The sequence below is a fragment of the Puma concolor genome, chromosome A3 (assembly GCF_028749965.1).
Source record: "Puma concolor isolate L17-30 chromosome A3, mPumCon1.1.hap2, whole genome shotgun sequence".
NCBI lineage: Eukaryota > Metazoa > Chordata > Mammalia > Carnivora > Felidae > Puma > Puma concolor.
This window is the reverse complement of record NC_141669.1, coordinates 20,736,926-20,757,822: the sequence shown is the minus strand read 5'-3', so window position 1 is coordinate 20,757,822 and position 20,897 is coordinate 20,736,926. Positions and strand designations below refer to the sequence as shown.

At 40.5% G+C, this 20,897-nt stretch overlaps 1 protein-coding gene across 2 annotated transcripts in view; it reads left to right on the top strand.

Annotated features, from left to right (window-relative positions):
- The window catches only part of ASXL2 (ASXL transcriptional regulator 2), a 134,384-nt gene extending 115,002 nt beyond the window's left edge, over positions 1 to 19,382 (top strand). For both annotated transcript variants that reach the window (XM_086700170.1, XM_086700171.1), the window contains 4 exons: positions 2,473 to 2,569; positions 5,136 to 5,241; positions 7,139 to 7,856; positions 10,913 to 19,382. In XM_086700170.1, the coding sequence (XP_086556296.1) occupies positions 2,473 to 2,569; positions 5,136 to 5,241; positions 7,139 to 7,856; positions 10,913 to 13,384 (3,393 nt within the window). In that variant the 3' untranslated portion in view covers positions 13,385 to 19,382. The remainder of the gene's footprint in view (positions 1 to 2,472; positions 2,570 to 5,135; positions 5,242 to 7,138; positions 7,857 to 10,912) is intronic.
- Positions 19,383 to 20,897: the final 1,515 nt, after the last annotated feature.

Below are 20,897 nucleotides of genomic sequence, written 5' to 3'. Positions count from 1 at the left end.
AATGTGGAGTTAAAATAACATTTTTCTTTTAACAGTTGGAGCTGTTAAAATGGAGTGACCTGTGATGGAGTAACTTGCTCATCACTGAGCTATTCAAGCAGAGGTTGGCTGACCTCTTAGAGTTCTTATAAGAGTTCTTATAAGGAAGACTATTAGTTCTTATAGGGAAGACTGTTAACCCCCTGCCAGCTCCCTAGAGTACAGATCATCAGTCAGCAAACTGTAGCCCATTGGCCAATTTCAGCCCACAACCTGCTTTTGTAAATAAAGTTTTATCGGCACATAGCCACTTAACATTAGTTTACGTATTTGTAGCTGCCATCATGCGGCAAGGCAGAGTTACGTACTTGCAACAGAGCCCCTATGGCGTTGCAAAGCCTAAAATATTTGCGGTCTCTCCTTTAACAGAAAAAAGTTCACCAATTTCTGCTCTAGAGCTAGGGGAACATAATATGGGCCCAGGTAGGTGTAGAAAGTGAGTTTCTTAATCTGTAGGATGTCCAAATAGTTATAAATTTTCTTCAGAAAATTGTTTTTGACCACATTTAAACTTTTAATCTATCTAGAATTTTTTTTGTATTGCTCAGAAATTGGGATTCACCTTTATTTTCCACTGAATAACAGATAGCCATTTGTTCCTCCACCACGTATTTAATGTAACGATTTTTTTGTCACGGTTTGAGATACCATCTTTGTTATATATTTTATTCAGTTGTATGCAATATGTGTTTACATGCACACCTTCCTCTTCCATTCATTTCTTTATTCCTTTTAACGCTAGTAATAATAGTTTTGATTATAGTGGCTTTGTGTGTGGTATGTTTAATAATTGGAAAGGCGATTTTTCTCTTATTTTTTTCCATATGTACTTCAAAATCATTTTGTTAATGCAAAATCTGCAAGATTTTTCATATCTTGTGTTTTATGTCCTTAAATAAGATTTTATGGTTCTAAACCAAGATAGGAAATCCAAAATCTCTAATATAAAGAACCTTAAAACCTTTTGGGAAGACATCACAAATCAAACCAGTAGATTGATTGAGGGAAATATTTTTAATATATGTTCTAGTTTTACTAAGAGTACTATGTAAAAGATTCTCACAAGTTAATAATAAAAATAAGCAGCCTCATAGAAAAATGAGCAAATGATAAGAATTTCACAAGATGGCAAATCTAAATATTTTTTTTTAATTTTCTTTAAAAAATTTTTTTTAATGTTTATTTTTGAAGGGGAGACAGAGAGAGAGAGTGAGAGTGGGGAAGGGGCAGGGAGAGAGGGACACACAGAATCCAAAGCAGGCTCTAGGCTCCAAGCTGTCAGCAGACACCGATGTGGGGCATGAAATCATGAACTGCAAGATCATGACCTGAGCCGAAGTTGGACACTTAACCGACTGAGCCACCCAGGCGCCCCGCAAATCTAAATATTAATAAACATGCAAAAAGGTGAATAAAATTCCAGTAGTCAAGGTAAAGGAAATTACCATTTCAAACTCATTAGAGTGGCCAAAAAGAAAATAGTCTGGTTAACATCTGTTGTTCATAGGATAAGCATATATTTCTGATAGAAATATGAATTGTAGCCTTTTTTGGAAAATAGTCTAACAATCCCTGCTTACACACACAATATTGCTTTGCTTTTAGAACTTACTCCACAGAAATAGAAGCACTGGTATGTTCATCTTTACCAGAATGCTAATTGCAGCTTGGTTCATTATGGGAAAACATTGGAAACAAGGTGTATGTTTATGATTAAGAAACTGGTAAATGAGGGCACCTGGGTGGCTCAGTTGGTTAAGCATCCAGCTCCTTGATTTCAACTCAGGTCATGATCTCTCAGTTCGTAAGTTCAAGCCTTGTATAGGGCTCTGCGCTGACAGTGCAGAACCTGCTCAGAATTCTCTGTCTCCCTCTCTCTCTGCCCCTCCCAGGCGCTCACTCTCTCTCTGTCTCTCTCTTAAAAGCAAAGCTAAAAAAAAGAAACTGGGTAAATGAAATGAGGTGCATACATACAATGAAAAAATATGCAGCTATTATAAAGGCTAACATTGTGCCTGTTGACTTGGAGAGACTTCCATAGTGTATTACGTGAGAAAAATTAGATTCAGAGGAGTGTGTGTAGATTGGTCACAGTTTTACAAAACAAATAATAAACCTCTCAAGAAAAGAACTTCTTAGATGTATATGTATTTGTTTGCAGATGATTCTTTGAGTAGAATAAATGGGAAATGGAATTGAGAGTAGAGGAAGAAGGGAGGAGAGGTAATCAGGAAAGAAATTTATTAGAAAAAAGTGATACATGATAAAACAGGAGTATCCGTAATAGGCAGTATGGTATGATCTAGTCATGTTTCTATAAAATTAAATATATATGTATAAATGTGTATACATTCTTCTCTAAAATAAAGTCAAATTCCACAAGATACATTTGGCTTTCATTGTTAGCTTTTCTTGGCTTGTTCTTTGACCCAGGTTGGTCCAGATGGTCTGATGAAGTTAAATGGCTCAGCCCTTAACAATGAGTTCTTCACTTCAGCAGCCCAAGGCTGGAAGGAACGACTCTCAGAAGGTAAGTGTTCTACCCTGCATGCTTCCTAGGTTGTATATGCACTTGGAGCCACTGTGAGGGCATATTGGCACCTCTCCGCCTCGATGAGTTTTTGAGCAATTTTGGTAGGCAAAGGACAGGATGTTTCCATGGGCTAGAGGTAGCTATCCTGTGTGAAACACTACACTGACCTTTATCCGGAGCCTGTGTAACCAGGTTTTAGCTCCAGATGGAGTCTAGCAATGTTTCTTCAAGAGTTCACAGTCACCTGGGAAACTAAAAAAAAAAAAACAACAAAAAAACAAAAAAAACAGATTTTTAGGCCCTAGTCCTAAAGATTCTGACTTAGTGATTCTAGGTTAAAATGAGATTTTACTAAGCTCCTTAATAAGTGGAGTGTAAAATTAGAGTTACAGTGCTGTATTATGTTTGTTTTTCAGTTACACATGGAATACAAACCAGCACTTGAAAAGTCATAATGAATTTATGCCAAGGCATAGCTTAAAACAAATGTGAGAAACTTTAAAATAAATAAATTTATGGGGCACCTGGGTGGCTCAGTCAGTTAAGCCTCCAACTTTGGCTCAGGTCACGATTTCACAGTTCATGGGTTTGAGCCCCATGTCAGGCTCCGTGCTGATGGCTCAGAGCCTGGAGCCTGTTTCAGATTCTGTGTCTCCCTCTCTCTCTCTCTGTTCCTCCCCCGCTCTCACTCTGTCTCTCTCTCTCAAAAATAAAATAAACGTAAAAAAAAAAAAGATTAAAAGTAAATACATTTGTAAGGAGAGCAATTAGGAATGCTATTCATCTGACTTTTTGTCAGATCTCTAGCATTTAGGGTTAACTGACAAGCTAATATCTACATTCACTGCAGTTGTTGACATTTTCCCTCCTCTTGTTTTTGTTCTTTTCGGAGGCAAATTCTGTCCTTTTTTTTTTTTAAATGGTTAATTTTTTTGTGTGTGTTTATTTATTTCTGAGAGAGAGAGTGCAAACAGGAGAGGTGCAGGGGTTGGGGGGCCAGAGGACTGAAGTGGGTTCTGTGCTGACAGCAGACAGTCCAATGAGGGGCTCGGGCTCCCAAAGCGTGAGATAAATTATGACCTGAGCCAAAGTTGGACGCTCAACCAACTGAGCCACCCCATTGCCCCTAGGGGACAAATTCTGTGTAGAAAGGCTCTCTCACTGATTACTTTTTTTCTGAAAGAGCTAAAATGATAAAAGCACTATAAAACATATACATTATCATTACCTTTAAGAATAATGTGGTAGGGGCACCTGGGTGGCTCAATGGGTTAAGCATCCAACTCTTGAACTCAGTTCAGGCCTTGATCTCAGGGTCGTGAGTTCAAGCCCCGGTTGTGAGTTCATGCCAGGCATGAAGCCTACTTAAAAAAAAAAAAAAAAAAAGAAGAATTTGGTAAAGGGCTTATACCCTGCCCAACCGCTAGTTTTTTGAAGTAGATGTTAACGATAGTGATACCTTGATTAGTATTGGTGTTAACTATTATTAGCAGTGTTAACTGCATAGGAGCAGTCACTGCTATACCTAGAGTCATGTGAGCAGCAAAAACTTTGTACACGTGTGAACAGAATGCAGTACTTTCTGTTCCTCATTCTGTCATGCACAGTGGACTCAACAAAAAAGTAGTTCTCCGTTGGATTCCGGCAGACAGATTCCTCTTTTCCTACTTATATGACCAGGATTGTGTCCTCAGACACTTTCCCTTTCCGTTTTCTTACCCCCAAGAGACCTTCAACTTCACGTCTACCATTGCTACCTCTTACTCCTTGGTGTCCTGGGTGGTAGAATATAACAGAGAGCAATGTTTCCAAGCCGCAGCTTGAAGGTGGCCTACCCAGCACATTGGACGGTTCTCTGCTGATGGAGTGGGAGGACTGAAGGCGGCTGGTAGTATGTGCACGTAACTGTCATGTTCCGAGCAGCTGGGTGTTTGACATGTTGAATGCCTCCTCGCCAAGGCGCTAGAGTGGCACAATTTCTGGGACAGCTAGAAAACTGGCAACTCCTAAATAGCTCCCTCTCTTTTTACTGGAGCCTCAAATGCCTCTGAGCGGGGCCATAGCTGTTCATTATGCAGTAGGAGATAAAGGGCATAAAATACAAGTCGCCTCAGAGAAACAGAGCTTTAAAATAATAAAATACTCAGTGGCATTATTTACTGAAAACATATGATGAGAGTCATATCAAATTTCCAGTGGAAATTAAACATTCAAGGTTAGTGATAAGGGAAATCTGTAGAGAAATGATGTTTGGTGTTGGAGGGAGGTGCTACAAGGAAAGCCCAGAGAAAAGGCACAAGTGGCCCAGCTGAGACCGAAAACTGCATGGAGTGGTGCACAAGTATTTTTATTTCACCTGATGGCATTTAGCTGCTCCCTTCCAGTGAGGAATTTTGAGAAATTTCTGTTAGAATTCTGGGAAATTTCTGTTATTTTCACATGATGGTATTTTGACTCCTGCACGAGTCTTTTGTAATCTGCAAAGTTAAAAAATGGAAACACCATATTTCTATTGAGTATCCTTTTTAAAAATTTTATCTTATTTTATTTTGGTACATTATAGGTGAGTTTACACCTGAGATGCAGGTGAGAATTCGACAAGAGATTGAGAAGGAGAAAAAAGTAGAGCCATGGAAAGAACAATTCTTTGAAAGCTACTATGGTCAGAGGTAATATCAAGACAGGTTCCATAAACAAAATGTTCATTCCTACATATATGTCACACAGTGTTTCATCTTACTACCTTTCTAGAAAATCTGGTCCTCAATTTCCTTCTATTTTTTTCACCAATTCTGTTTTAGGAAGAATTATTTTCTTTTTATGAGTCATGGGTGCCCAGAATTGGATTACTTGACTCTTAACACATTACTATTGTGGGTGGGATGGTTTTATTTAAAAAAAAAAAAAAAAAAAAAAAGTGTTATCTTGAATTAGAGTCCCTTTCTTTGAATAGGGTGAATAGTTCTTCCAGTGACTTTATAAGTTAAGAGAATACTGAAATCCTGTACATCTTTTCTAGTAGTTAATTATCATCCCACAAGATGATAATTTATCCGGAATCACTGAGGAATCCCATAATATGGATCATTATGCCCAGTGCATCATTAAACAGTTTCTTCTCTGTATAAGGCCCTCTGGGAGATATTCATAGCTGAATCAAGATACAAACCCTGTTCTCAAGGATATGTTGTCTAAAATTTTTTTTTTTTTCCTAACAAAAAGTCCAAATAAAATTTTAAAGGGGACATTTAAATAGATGGCAGTGGAGCTGTATTGTTCGAAGTAGAATTGAACATCCAGATTCTGTTGGTTTGGCTCCCTTCTTTCCTTCTGCATACCTAATGGCAGTCCTTAAGAACACTCATACCCACAGTTTGAGAACTAATGGCTCTTTTCCTTATCTCCAAGTAGTTCATTGATCCCCTTTATGGTCACTTAGGAAGTAATTCCTCCTGAGATTCAGAGTCTCACTTATTGGGGCGCCTGGCTGGTTCAGGTATTAGGGCATGCAACTCGTGATCTTGGGGTTGTGAGTTCAAGCCCCACGTTGGGTATAGAGATTACTTAAAATCTTTAAAAAAAAAAAAGAAAAGAAAAAGAGTTTCACATATTGATATTTCTCCACTCTTGGTATGAGCTCTGAGCCCTCCCTCCTTAGGCAGATAGAGCATTGTAGCAATTCTTGGGTTTTTCTGTTTTTAGCTCTTATTTTTTGCCAGCTTTTATAGAAGAACTGTTTTTTGGTATTGTATAGTTTTGTTGTTAGCCATTGTGCAGTCCTGATTGAAGTCACCAAAGAGGGTGCCTTGCTTTTGCCTGTTTAAACAATATTCTAAAACATTAGGAGGAATCTCTAGTGACTCCTACTGAGTAGCTTAGCTCTAGGCCACACTATGGAAGTCTTATCAGTTCACTCCTGGGATAGCTCAGAGGCATTGGTCTCGGAATTATAGAACTATACTAAATGAAGTTTAAACAGGCTTTCCAGAAACTCCCAAGTTCTAATTTTCAATGCTTGGAGAGTGTTGACAGCCAACTCCTGTCTCCTCAGGGGCCCTTAGATTTCTTGGGCCAGCCTTTCTCAGGTGCTGCAGAGCAGAGTTGATCAGGGTGCGTGGGTCTTGGCCTTTTTTCACTTCCCTTGTGAGTAGTCTGTGATGCTTGCTTCTAGACAAGGTAGCCCCTCTTACATGCAAAAGTAATGATAATAATTAACATTATTGAGCTTTAATATGTGCTAGGCACTGTTCTAAGTACTTGACATGCATTAACTTAATAACACCAATAGTATCAAGTGATGAATCTCAGTATATAACTGAAGAAAGTGAGGTACAGAAGGCTAGTGACTTACTCAATTTCACATGGATCTTATCAGAGCCAGGATTTGCATCCAAGCACTCGAACTCCAGAGCTTCACTAATGATGATAATAGTGAAGATAACATGTGAGGAATACCTCCTATGTGTCAGGGTTCCTTCTAGGCATTGCCATATACTATTATCTCATAATGCTTTCAATAACACGAGCCATTTCTCAACTAGAATATTTTTTTCTTCCACCTTTTAGTTCTGGCCTGAGCCTTGAGGATTCAAAGAAATTAACAGCCTCGCCCAGTGATCTCAAAGTAAAGAAAACCCCAGCAGAGCAACCAAAATCCATGCTTCCTTCAGAGGCCTCACCTGCCAGTACAGTCCCAGTGATTCCCCAGTTAGAGTCTAAAGAAGAAGTGGCACAAGCACCATCCCCAGTAAGGAAGGAAGAGCATGAAAGCCAAGATCTGGTGCCGCCAAACTCGAAGCCCACAGAGCCCCTATTGTCCTCAGCAAGCAATACCCAAGAGCTTGGCGGCACTGTTCCCATCAAGTGCCCTAAGGATGATGAGCTCATGGAGCAGAAGCCAGTTGCCTCTGTTGAACAGGAGTCCGAGAAAGAGAATCATCTCACTACAGTTTCTAATTACAACAAAGATGAAAGCCAGGGAGCTTTAGTTACGTCCCCAAACAAACCCAAGAGTCCTGGGGTGGATAAGCCAGGAATGAAGCCCATAGTGGAAACAGGTCCACAGGAGACCAGTATGAAAGAACCTCCATCAGCTCTGACCGATCACAGCCCAGAGAGCCTTAAGAGGAAATCTTGTCTTCTCCAAGAAGAGGCCCCTGTGAGCTGGGAGAAAAGGCCGCGTGTCACTGAGAATCGCCAGCACCAGCAGCCATTTCACGTCTCGCCACAGCCCTTTCTCAGTAGAGCAGACAGGATCCAGGTGCGAAAAGTACCGCCTCTCAAGGTAAGTGAGTGGGAAGAATTGAGTTTCTGGTCATACTTATTAAATTTCAAGTCATTTGTGTTATTTCTTAATGCAGAAGCAGTTGTATATATTTGATAAACATGTAACTGTGGTCTTACACGAATAAAATTATTAATAAACAGGCATTTAGAACTCCATTCCTACAGATCTTTTAGTTTTTGAGTAAGTAAGGTACCTGCATATCTAATGTAGACTACGTCCGTCCACCCACCCACCCCTGCTGGCTACTCTTATATCTTAAAATAGTTACCGATAGTATTCTGTCTCATGTGGCAGAATAAGAAATATGATAAGAGAAGGAAGTCATCGATGTGATTAAAAGATCTGTCTTTGGGGCACCTGGGTCGCTCAGTTGGCTAAGCATCTGACTCTTGGTTTTGGCTCAGGTCATGATCTCATTGTTCATGGGTTTGAGCCCCGTGTCTGGCTCTGCACTGATAGCGTGAAGCCTGCTTGACATTCTCTTTCTCTTCCCCCCCCCCCCGCTCCTCCCTTGCCCTCTCTCCCTCTCTCCCTCTCTCTCTCCAAATAAATAAATACACTTAAAAAAAAAAAAAAAGATCTTTGTAGCGAGAGCGATGATATTTAAGTGTACCTTGGCCCTTTTCTTACTGCCATAACTAATTTGATGTTCTGTGGCTCTAGAACTACCTTTAGTTCCACCTTTTTTTTTTTTTTTTTAAGTATATTTACTTATTTTGAGAAAGACAGAGATAGTGTGAGTGGGGGAAAGGCAGATAGAGGGGGAGACAGAATCCCAAGCAGGCTTCACACTGTCAGCACAGAGCCCGACATGGGGCTTGAACTCAAGGAACCTTGAGATCGTGACCTCAGCCAAAGTTGGACGCTCAACAGACTGAGCCACCCAGGTGCCCCATCTTTTTAAAGGAAACATTTGTGGCTGCCTTGAGTCACTGCTGGTTTCTTGAGAGAAGGTTTCTTCTTAGTAAGGTGGAATAGCCTTGCTAAGCTCTGCTGCTTAGGGTATGTCATTAACTTCCATGTTAGTGTTATATTGCTGCGTATCAAATCTTTCACATTCAGAAAGCAGTATCGCTAAGATACTATATAAAGACTGCTTTTAACCAATAGTGAGCCCTTTAAAGCCCAAACACATTTTTTACTTCTGATATAAAGGTTTAGTAATACTTGGCCTTGTGCTTAATATCAGTTTGTAATACATTTATTCATTTGATAAATAGTATCTACATTTTTATTAATGGTATTTATTAATACTGTTGTGTCTACTATGAACCCAGGCACTGGGTATTATTCATTCATATTAGGATATAAAGAGAAAAATAATCCACATAGAAATACTCCCCCCCCCCCCCTTTTAATTTAACTTAGTTGAACCAAAGTTGTTCTTTCAGGAAATATCCCTTAGAAACTTTCATTTGCTAGTACTTGACCCATTTCATTTACTACGTGATTTCCCTCTCATTTTGCCTACTACTAATTGTATGACATTCTTCATGACTTCTTAAAAATTTTTTTTAACATTTATTTATTTTTGAGAGACAGAGCATGAGCATGGGAGGGGCAGAGAGAGGAGGAGACACAGAATCTGAAGCAGGCTCCAGGCTCTGAGCTGTCAGCCCAGAGCCCTACGCAGGGCTCGAACTCACAAACTGCGAGATCATGACCTGAGCTGAAGGCGGATGCTTAACCAACTGAGCCACCCAAGCGCCCCTCTTCATGACTTTTTAATTTTAAGATTTATACACTTACAAATCTCACCCTTTTAAAAAAATTTTTTGAGACTTTTCTATCATGAATGCTTTGCCAGAGAGTGTGATTTTTATGAAAATCACTTTTTTTTTTTATAATTTTTTTTTTTTAACGTTTATTTATTTTTGGGACAGAGAGAGACAGAGCATGAATGGGGGAGGGGCAGAGAGAGAGGGACACACAGCATCGGAAACAGGCTCCAGGCTCCGAGCCATCAGCCCAGAGCCTGACGCGGGGCTGGAACTCACGGACCGCGAGATCGTGACCTGGCTGAAGTCGGACGCTTAACCGACTGCGCCACCCAGGCGCCCCTGAAAATCACTTTTACTATTCTTACAGTACCGTGGCTTGATTCTTTTTTTTTTTTTTTTTTTTTTTTAATTAAATGCCCTAGAACATCTGTAATAGTTATTTGTTCCTTTAAACTCTAGCAGCTACTAGGAGGGGCCAGACTTTGATGCATTCTAATGAACTCTGATAGCTTCTGAAGTATAGTTTCAAATATGAGTCAGATTCCTTTCAGATACAATATTTCATGATATGAAAATCAGTGGTTTCAAACCTGATAAAAGCATTTTTCCCTAGGTTCTAATTTGTAAATTTTGGGATAAGACTCAGAGCGCATATAGTTTTAAAAAGCTCCCCAAGTAAGTTTAAAAAGCTCCCCAAGTAAGTATTAAGCCAGCCAGGGAGGAGAATGACTATAGCAAACATATATATTATGTGCATCCTTCCTCATGGGATGGGCAGAGTGGGGTGCGTCTGTGGATTACACACTGTCTCTGTCTTCCAGTGCTATCTAGAAGCCTCTGTCATTGAGATAATTCAGCCTATATGCTTAAGTGTGCATGGGTGTATGTGTGTAGAGCAGAAGAGAGCAAGAATTTTTCCTTGGACCTTGGAAGGAGAGCTAGGAAGACAAAGACAGTGGTATGCTTCTCACACACACACTTTTGAAAGCGCAAATACCGTAGAAAGGTCTGTATCGTAAATAATAAGCAGTTGTGAGTAGTAATGCCATTAGGAGGGAGTTGTGTTGGGAAAAGCTGTATGGGGATTTGGGGTGGACAGGATGTCGGGGGAGGAGAGACTTTGGCACCACTCTAAGAGGTGGAAGGATCCTGGAGACGAAATCGTGTTGCTGTCTCCGCAGTCTGGTCTCTTGGCCATGGACCTGCCACCATTGCCACTGGTGTTGTGCAGTGTTTACCCTACTGGGAAAATTCAAGTGTTGATGAAGTTCTGTTACTCTTGTAAGTGAAAACTAAGCTCTGGCGTTTTCTTTTTCTCCCTCCTTCTTTCAGATACCTGTCTCCAGAATCTCCCCCATGCCTTTTCCTACATCGCAGGTCTCTCCCAGGGCTCGTTTTCCAGTCTCCATCACTAGTCCTAACAGAACAGGAGCCAGAACTCTTGCAGACATCAAAGCAAAAGCCCAGCTGGTCAAAGCACAGAGGGCAGCAGCCGCCGCCGCCGCCGCCGCTGCCGCCGCCGCCTCGGTTGGAGGGACCATTCCAGGACCTGGCCCGGGGGGTGGACAAGGTCCAGGAGAGGGTGGTGAAAGGAAGCCTGCTAGAGGAGGGAGTCCAGACTCAGACAGAGCCCGTGAACCCGGAAAGGGCCCCGCACTGGAATTGGCAGGAACTGGAAGCAGGGGAGGTACGAGAGAGCTTTTACCCTGTGTTCCAGAGACTCAGCCCCAGTCTGAGACCAAGACCCCAGACCAGGCTCAGCCTCATAGTGTCTCTGGAGCACAACTACAGCAAACCCCCTCAGTGCCTCCAACACCTGCCATCAGTGGAGCACGCACAAGTGTCCCATCATCAGCCCACACTCACGCACCCCCACCAGCTGTAGGGAAACTGAGTAATGAAAAACTGAATCCCACCAGGGCAACAGCCACAGTGGCCTCTCTTACCCACCCACAAGGGCCCAACGATTGCAGACAGGAGAAAGCGCCTTCTGCTCCGACAGATTCTGCTCTCCTCTCTGGTGCCTCGCCTGTTCGTTTTGCAGCTGACGGCACAGTTGAGCCCAGAGTAGGTTCTAGTAAGAATATACCAGACCCTTCAGCCTCGGCAGAGACAACTGCTAGTACGTCAGTGGATATGACTCCCTCTCCTTTAACATCTTTATTGACAGCAGCCACTTTAGAAAAGCTTCCTGTACCCCAGGTCAGTGTGACTGTAGCATCTACCGGATCAGCTCCGTCCTCGAGCACTTTGCCAGTAGCTTCTAGCCTTAAAACTCCAGGAACTTCTTCAAATATGAATGGACCCATTTCAAGGCCAAGCTCTAGTATCCCTGCGAATAATCCTTTGGTCACTCAGCTGCTTCAGGGCAAAGATGTTCCCATGGAGCAAATTCTGCCCAAACCTCTCACCAAAGTTGAAATGAAAACTGTTCCACTGACCACAAGAGAGGAGCCGGGGGTAGGAGCCCTCACAGGCACCAACGCAACAGAGATCAGCAGAGAGGAAGTTAGTGAGAGGCAGTCTCGCCCAGGTCTACAGCCGCTGGGTAAAACCTTGCAAAATAAGCAGCTCCCCCAGGTTCCAAGATCCCTCCAGCTCTTGACAGGTAAGGATCTGAGGGACTCTAGCATTGACACACACCAATACCAGGAAGGACTAAGTAAAGCCACTCAAGATCAGATCCTTCAGACTCTCATCCAGAGGGTTCGGAGGCAGAATGTTCTCCCGTTTGTGCAGCCCTCCCAGTTCAGCTTCACTCACTCAGGTTTCCAGTTAGAGGATATCTCCACAAGCCAGAGGTTCATGTTGGGTTTTGCTGGCAGAAGGACATCAAAGCCTGCAATGGCAGGTCACTACTTACTTAACATTTCCACCTATGGCCGGGGTTCAGAGAGCTTTAGGAGGACCCATTCTGTAAACCCTGAAGACCGTTTTTGTCTAAGTAGCCCCACTGAGGCCTTGAAAGTGGGATATACAGACTGTAAAAATGCAACAGGAGATAGTAGCAGCGGCAAAGAAGAAGATACTGATGAGGAAAGTACTGGTGATGAGCAAGAACCCATCATGGTGAAGGAGGAGCCCCAGGCTTCCCAGGGTTCTGGCAAGTGTGAAGCAAGTTCAGGACCCCACAGTAGAGAGACCCCATCCACCAATGATTGTTTAGCAAAAAAGAATGTGAAGGCGGAGACACCAGTGCATGAGCAAACCACTTTAAGCAAGGAGAATTACCTGTTCCCTAGAGGCCAAACATTTGATGAAAAAACCCTAGCCCGAGATTTTATTCAGGCAGCACAGAAACAAATAGCTCATGCAGTGAGAGGGAAGACGATGCGTAGCAGCCCTGAGCTTTTCAGTTCTGCTCTCCCTCTGACTGCAGACAGTCCCACCCATCAGCCTCTCCTCCTTCCACCACTGCAAACCCCAAAGCTATATGGAAGCCCCACACAGATTGGGCCAAGCTACAGAGGCATGATCAATGTCTCCACCTCGTCTGACATGGACCCTAACTCTGCTGTACCGGGGATGCCTGACTGTAGCCAAGTATCTAGCAACGTAGGTGATGTCATGTCCTTTTCAGTGACTGTCACTACTATCCCTGCTAGCCAAGCTATGAATCCCAGCAGCCATGGCCAGACCATTCCTGTTCAGGCCTTTCCTGAAGAGAACAGCATAGAGGACACACCTTCGAAATGTTACTGCCGATTGAAAGCCATGATCATGTGCAAGGGGTGTGGAGCGTTCTGCCACGATGATTGCATCGGCCCCTCTAAACTTTGTGTCTCCTGCCTTGTCGTTCGGTAACGAGACTAGAAAGAGAACATGCTGTAAAGGAGGCAGGAAGGGAAGGGTTGACGAGATGTGTTTTTTGCATCCTTTGGGAATCACAGAAATAAATAAGGAGGTTTCAGTTATCTTGAGAGACAAATGTTACTTAATCAGGAATACAGAGTGCAGATCTTACATTTTAGAGGAAGAGCACCTTGTATAGTAAGTCTAGGTCAAGCAAGACTTTGTGAATTTGTGACAAGTTTGCACTTACAAAATCATGTAAATATGTCACATTTTGTTTTAACGTTTTTCCAGCTGTTTAGGTAATGATGTATTACTTTAAATTCAGATTTATGTTCTGCTTCATGTGACTCTGAGAAAACTTTAATGCCATGCATGGTTACAGGAAGCTGTCTCTCTTCTGTCCTTTCCTAAGTGGCCAGGAAAAGGAAGGAGTTGAAGGGATGGTCTGGAGAAAGGACCATTCAAGCCGATTATGTCATGACAGTCTGACTGCAGGCTTTACATGGATTATTCAGCCTTTGCAGAATCTGGAGTCAGGGTTTGCTCAGTCCCTTTATCTTAGACAGGAAGAACCTTCTTAAGTTCAAATTTTTCATAAGATGTTAATTTCACAGGTAGTATTTCAGACTCCAAAAGCTCTTGACCTGGTTCTTGGCTTCCACAAACCCGTGCTGTTGCCAAGCTCTCAGCTTGCAGTTTGTGGATCCCTGCCCTCAAGTCCCACTACCCTGCCCTGAGACTGTGAATGTGGCCCATAAAGGGGATGCCTCTCCGGGCCCCTGCTGTTACTGTCGCCTGTGCAGGGCAGCAGTTCCGGCAATAACATCCAAGTACTTTGTCAGTCGTGGAGCTTACAAACAGGTAGGAAATACTAGGACAAAAGTAACAAATAATATTAATGATGGGGTGATTTGAACTATGTGTTTTGTTGGGCAAAGGAGTAAAAGTGCAGAAATTGTTAAACTGAACATACAGAACTTTGGAAAATGGTTTTAACACTAGAAACAAGGTAGTCTTTCTTTTCCTCTTCTTGCCCAACCCGTTCCCTGATGTTCTGTAGTCCTGCTGTCGCTGCAGGAAGAAAAGCCCTTGGCTGTCACATTTGCCCGTTCTGTTAAGCCTGTTTGGACCTCCCAGGCATCTGAGGAGTATGGAAGAACCTTGTTCTATATGACTCTGAACACAGTGTGCATGCATACAGTAAAAGTTAGACACTTTTCCTGTTTGAGAAAACCTGTCCTCTATTTTGGATTACTGGTATCTATGCACTAGAGATTTCTAATGTAAAGGGGCCTCAGTAAATGGCTAAGGGAACATCTAGAAAGGAGAAATTAGCTTCACAGTTTTGTTATTTGTTTTTGTTGACTTTTTTTTGTTTCCTTTTTTATTCTTTTAAATCTTGTCTCTGATGACTGAAGAGTTTTTGAGTACATATATTTAGGTCATGGTTAAAGAACATTAGAATAAATCTACAGTTTATCAGAATTTGGTATCGAAGAATTGGGTGTTGTCAATGTGCATCTTTTGCATATTGATTTTAAGTTTCCTAATTTCAAGTGTATAAAGTAAAAATATTATTGCAACCTAGTACACTTGTGGTTGTACTTAGTATTCAGGATGTGATATTTACCATATGCAGAACAGTGTAAACTTATTAAGTCACATTCCAGATTAGGAGAAAGTAGACAGTAACACTCTTCCCCATTCTGTTACCCATTCCCCTCCTTGCCCCATAATACACATGCTTGTAATACTTTTGAACCCCATAAGAAACTTACTGCTACACTATTCTTCAGTTTTTGTTTTTGTTAATTTTTTGCGACCCAAGGCAAATACAAGATTAATATCTGTGTTCCAGTTTCAGCTGAGACAATAGGATGCCCTCCTAACTTCCCGTTTTCTTCGTGGCTTAAAAATATGAAGGCTGCAAGGATACAGGGGTAAGGATTAAGTTCTCCAGCCAAGATCCAGTAGGAAACAGAAACCATGCTTCTGTTCCCCAGACTGTCAGTACCCTGGACAGTCCAAGGGAGGGAGTTCAAAGCACCTATTGCTGGGTTAGACTCCCCATACTTTGCTTCTTCACTCCCTGTGTCCGTGCCAGGACCGAAGGCGGTCTGTGCGCTGGAAGTGCCTGAGTGATTCAGAACGGACCCCATGCTGAACGTTAATTACCAGTTTGGATTGATCAACGTGAGTTTTCTTCTTTGCGCCTTTGCTGTCATAGAAAGTCTCTCTTCCATGGTTCTCCTAATCTGAGGTTGGACAGACTAACCAGGAAAGGAGGAAACGTATCAGGGATTTTCAAGTCCACTTGGAGAGCAGACCGTATTGTGCCTCTTCATCTTGACCAGGCTCTTGCAGATAGGCCCTAAGCATTATGATTCCCCAGATTCTCCTAACAAATAATACTCAGCTAATGAAATATTTGCATTTACAAATGTCCCTAAAACAGAATTTGTCGTCTAGGTACACTGCCTCAATCTTGACAAAATGAGAGAATAGATTCTTTTGGGTTGGTAGTAAATTAAATACAATCCATTTGTCAGTTCGTTTCAAAACAGTGGTTTCAGGTAGAAAGTCATTTTAAGAGCTGAACAGAAAAGCAAGAGCAACAATCCAACCGTATTACAATCTGACTCTTTTGAAAATGAAGCAGTAGGAACAAGAAAGATCTTTGTGTTGTTAAGAGCATGGGACTCCAGTACCTTTGAAGCAGCTTTTATCTTAGGTTTTCAGAGTTGCTTTACCTTTCAGTTCAATCTGAAAGGTTGTGGATAAGTGCTAAGCTTATTTTTGTGGTATGTAGTTGCACTATTTCCAGTGACTAGTCAGGCATTGTGCCTGATGCTTATACCTCCAGGGTATGCTTCTCAGCCTTCAGATACCTTCCTTTGTAGGTCACCTTGGGGAGAGAGCATTAACAATAATCATCTCAGTCTTAATGAATGTTCTGAGTTGTCTAGTAGAGAAGGCTCCCTGAATCTTAAAAAAAAATTTCCACGAAAATTCTCCAGCCTATTAAACAAAATAAAGCCAAATAACCTGGAGTGTTTGCCCTACTATTCCTTAAACCCTGTGCTCAAGATAGTGAAACTATATGTGATGTCCCATGTAACATTTCTAAGAATAAGATCTGGCAAATGGGACGTTTTTCTTGGGGTAGGGGAAGCATACTAGCATGGGCTGGGAAGGCACCCAGATGTATGTGTTTTAGGAATTCTCTCAGATTTAAATAAATAGCCAAAGGAAGACCTCGTTGCCTTCTGGGTGAAGGTGTAAATTCACATGTATTAATAACTTGACAGTGACCATCCTAATTGCTTATTAATTGCCTTTCTCTACCTTAGAGTCCTTAAAGAACTGTTCGGTGAAATGACTTGTTATAATGAGGGGGTCTTCTCTGGTCAATACACCACTATTTATTTCTAGAACTCACTGTCCGTGAGCAGCGCCAGGGTTTTCTCTGTGACCTAGAGGTTTCACTTTCACAGCAAGGAGGGAAAAGTTCCCATTGCATTACAACAACGTGCTAAGTAAAAAAACTTGGCCAGTGGTAGCTTTCAGCTCAATTTGTAGAATAGTCCAAAGAGACTCTGAGAAACATGATGATAGGCAGGGATCTTTCCTGCCATGTTTCAGTACCTACATACCTATTGAAAGGGAACAATAGGTGAAACATTTCCTAAAGTTGAAGTAAGAGCTTCATAGATTCTTGGTTACTTTATTTTTTTTAATGCTTTACATTTGATACAACTATTAAAGATCAATTTTAAAAATAGCTTTCCAGTAATATATTTTAAGTAATATATATTTTAATATCTATGTAAAAAGTGACAGTGGAAGACTTTGAATTTCTCATATATGGTATGTTTAATGTAGGACCTCACTGTTAAGGCACAAATTATTACAAAGGAAGTTACTCTAAAGACACTCAGATTATTTCCGAGAAATGCAATAAGGGGAATAGTTTTGAAGTTTATTTTTTATTTTAAAAGAAAATCAACTTATTTACCACAAGCTATTTTTTTTCCTTCTGGCTTATAAGGTTTGTACAGACTGGTTTGGTAAATGCTAAACTTTTGTGTCTTTTGCCTTTTTAAAGGAATTGTTAACATTGGAATTGAGGGTATGTACAGAGAAGTTGGTGTCAACACCATTTAAAAAGTCATATTTTTTCACAAATATAGAAAAATCATTTTACATAAGAATTTTAAGTATTTGCAATAAATATATGTATATAGATTGTATGTATTCATATATTCTTATTTTTCATTTTATTATTAAGTAAAAGATAATTAAAGTGAAAATAAAAACCTTGGAGTTTTTGGTGAATCTTGAGGTCTGACATCCATCTGAGAGCGGTGTGGGTAAGGGCCCTCAGCTGTTGCCTTATATTATCATTGGAAGATTACCACAGATTGTATAGAGGAGTGAAATGAGGAATTTGGTGATAAACATATCAGGGTAGCGTATTTCTTTCAGAATTCTAGTAAAAATGTTAAATTCACCTTATCTGTCTGTCTCTGTTTTCACCCTTGAACTGTTCTGTCTCTTAACCACCCTGGTGTTCCTGGGAACGTTCAAAACAGACAAACACAAAAACATGGTGTCCCACTGTTTACTTCTGTAACAAAGAACGGTAAGAAAATATCTCAGGGGGAAAATAGGTTTTTCTTTCTCAACAATGGTTAATGATTCATTAGCAAACATTTGCTGCCATCACCTTACAAGCAGTAGGACTACGTGAAGAAATAATCTCGTGAAGGTAATTGAAAACTTTTTTTCTGTTTCCCAGTTCTTCTCTAAGAAGTGAATTTCCTAGGCAGTTCTGTATCCTGATTTATCTGGATAGGGAGTTTCTTAACCAGTTTTAGGTCCTTGCTGGTTGATCTTGGGAGCTAGAAGAGCTAGGAGAACTTGGGTTTTGAACTGCCCAGTGTCGGGAAGGGCAATTATGCAAATACGGAATGAGCCAAATATTAGGAGAGCTTAACTGCCCATGGTCCCATACCTACAGATAGTCTGCGATCCTGTTCAAGAGAATTTTGTGGTTGCAAATACTTGGTTTTAGGATACGATTGAAGGAGCAAAATGATACCTAGATAGTCTTTGGAAATAAAGGAATCTAGCCCATTCTTTAAAAATGAATAATTTATACATTTATATTTTGGAAATTAATAAGGATATGTAGAATGCTTTTTAAAAGACAGCCTTATTATTTTTCAAAAATTGACATTTCAAACATTGGCATTGCCCAAAGACATTGAATATCGTTTACCCATCCAAGAGAACAGCACTGTAAATCTTTGCTGAAAATGCGCTTTTTTCTAAAGGAAATTTCTGAAGTCTCAGGGAATATCTGCATCCTCATAATTCCCATATAATAAATAGGAGTGAAGGTGAGATATTAAATGTGTTTACACCAGCCCATTATGGCCTTTTACAAAGCCATCCCCCCATTTCCAGTAGATATAATTATTTAAATGGGCCTCCTACCTCACCGAAAGTAAAATTCATATTCAGGTAATGACATAGGAGCCTAAATGTATAGTTGATCTGCAGTTGAGTGAGAAAGCAATATACCAGAACACAACTTCAGCTTGAATCCCCAACTGTCCTTTATTTACATCACAACCTTAGAAACCTGTGTTCATTGCTTTTGACACTACTTGACCATAAAGTGGTCTTTAGAAATAAGATTTTGCATACTGTTTCTAGCTGTTTTTGTGTACAAATCATGTTACTCATTCACATATTTCTTGGAGCTCCTACTATGTGCTAAGCACTACTGAAGTTCAGGTTATACAAGGGTAAACAAAAGCAGCCATGTAAATTGCAAAAGGTCTTCCTAAAGTAGTAGTAGCCATACAGCGTGTGTCTAGTTAAGGGCTCAAGGAGTAAATATGTGCTACATATTTCCCAAGACATAATGGAAATTTAAGTGTAAATGAATTACAGAGGTGAAGCATTTGAGGCACTGAGCGAAACAGTGGCGAGACATGAAGAAAGAAAAGAAAGGCATTGCCCCTAGGTGAAATAACAGTGTGGAAGTGAAGAGCCATGTTAATAAAATTTACATTTTTCTGAAAACAATCATTGGAAGATGTAGAATTCTTAATAGAAACGTCAAGAAATTTCTTAGTAACATCTTAGTTGAAGAGAGAATCCCTTTCAATTAATTCTGGTCAGTGCATCAGGAAAGATGCTATCTGTTATTCTCAGCTAACCCTTTCTAATAACAATTAGGTAAATAATGCAGCCTTCCTGTCACTGATGTTAAAACACAAAGGAAGCTAAAGGAAATTAAAACTAAATCTTGATTTTCGTCTTGTAGTCTGGTGAGAAGGAAATGTATCCCTTTATTTTATATTGTTAAAAATGTTGTATCCGTGCTTTTTCTCCAAAGTGGATAAAATTAGTGTTTTAAAGTTTTTTATTATAATATTGTAGAACTGGCTTTCCCCTCCCCACCCCCATCTCTAAGTCACAGAACTTGAGTTATAAGAAACTTCAGCAGGATTCTAGACCTAAAATTTTTAGCGGCCCAAATTCCCAATTCTTACTTTGAGACTGTCTGGTGTTTAAAAAAAAAAAAAGTTTTTAAAGGATAAATCATTGTGTTTTGTTTGTGCTTATTCTTGAAATTTCCTTACCATTTATCTTTAACCTGAATTGCTGGATTTGCAACTCAAATTCTGTATGCCAGAATAATCCAGATTCACCTTTCGGTCAAGAAGGTATTTGGTGTATTCCACTGTGAAATGTCTCAGCTTTGTCCAAGAAGCAGGAGGGTGGGTATCCTATATTTTCACAGTATTTGGTGACCTTAAACAAAAGATTTGGTTTCTTTTATAGAGACTTTATAAACTAAAGAATTTCTATACCTCCATGGAGCTTTCAGTCTTAACCTATAAAGGGCATCCTTGGAAAGACTTCCTTAAACTGGGAGGAGGGACTGAGCCTTGAATGGAGAGCCAGAGACGATCAGCTGGGCAGATGGGCTGTGACCACATAGTGGACTCTCCTGAAGAATAACTTCCAACTCAATGTCCCTGGTTTTCCAAACTCAAAGAGGCTAAAGGGAAATAAAAAACCTACTGATTTCCATCGTGACTGCAAAACCCAGAGAATGCCTAGGGGAGAAGAAAGATAAGCCCAAGATTGGGTTTAAAATAGGTTTAAGTAAACTTGGGGTTATTCTTAACTTTTTTACAAAATGATTTTTTTTTGTTTTTAAGGTTTTGGCTTCACATAATGTTACATTGCCATGATTGGAACATGGCATTTGATTCGAGACATTTTGTAGGCTAAGTAATGGTTTTCTATTGAATCCTCTAGTGGCAACTTTTGCTACTGATCAGGATTTAGGTCTATACACCTGTCTGTTAGATGACACAGATGTTGCTATAAACATCTATAAACATCATAAACACTATTAAGCCAACTTGAGTCAACATTGAATTTTACTAACTTTAATCATGGATCCTCTTTTTAAGTAGTTAAAATTCAGATTAGTCCA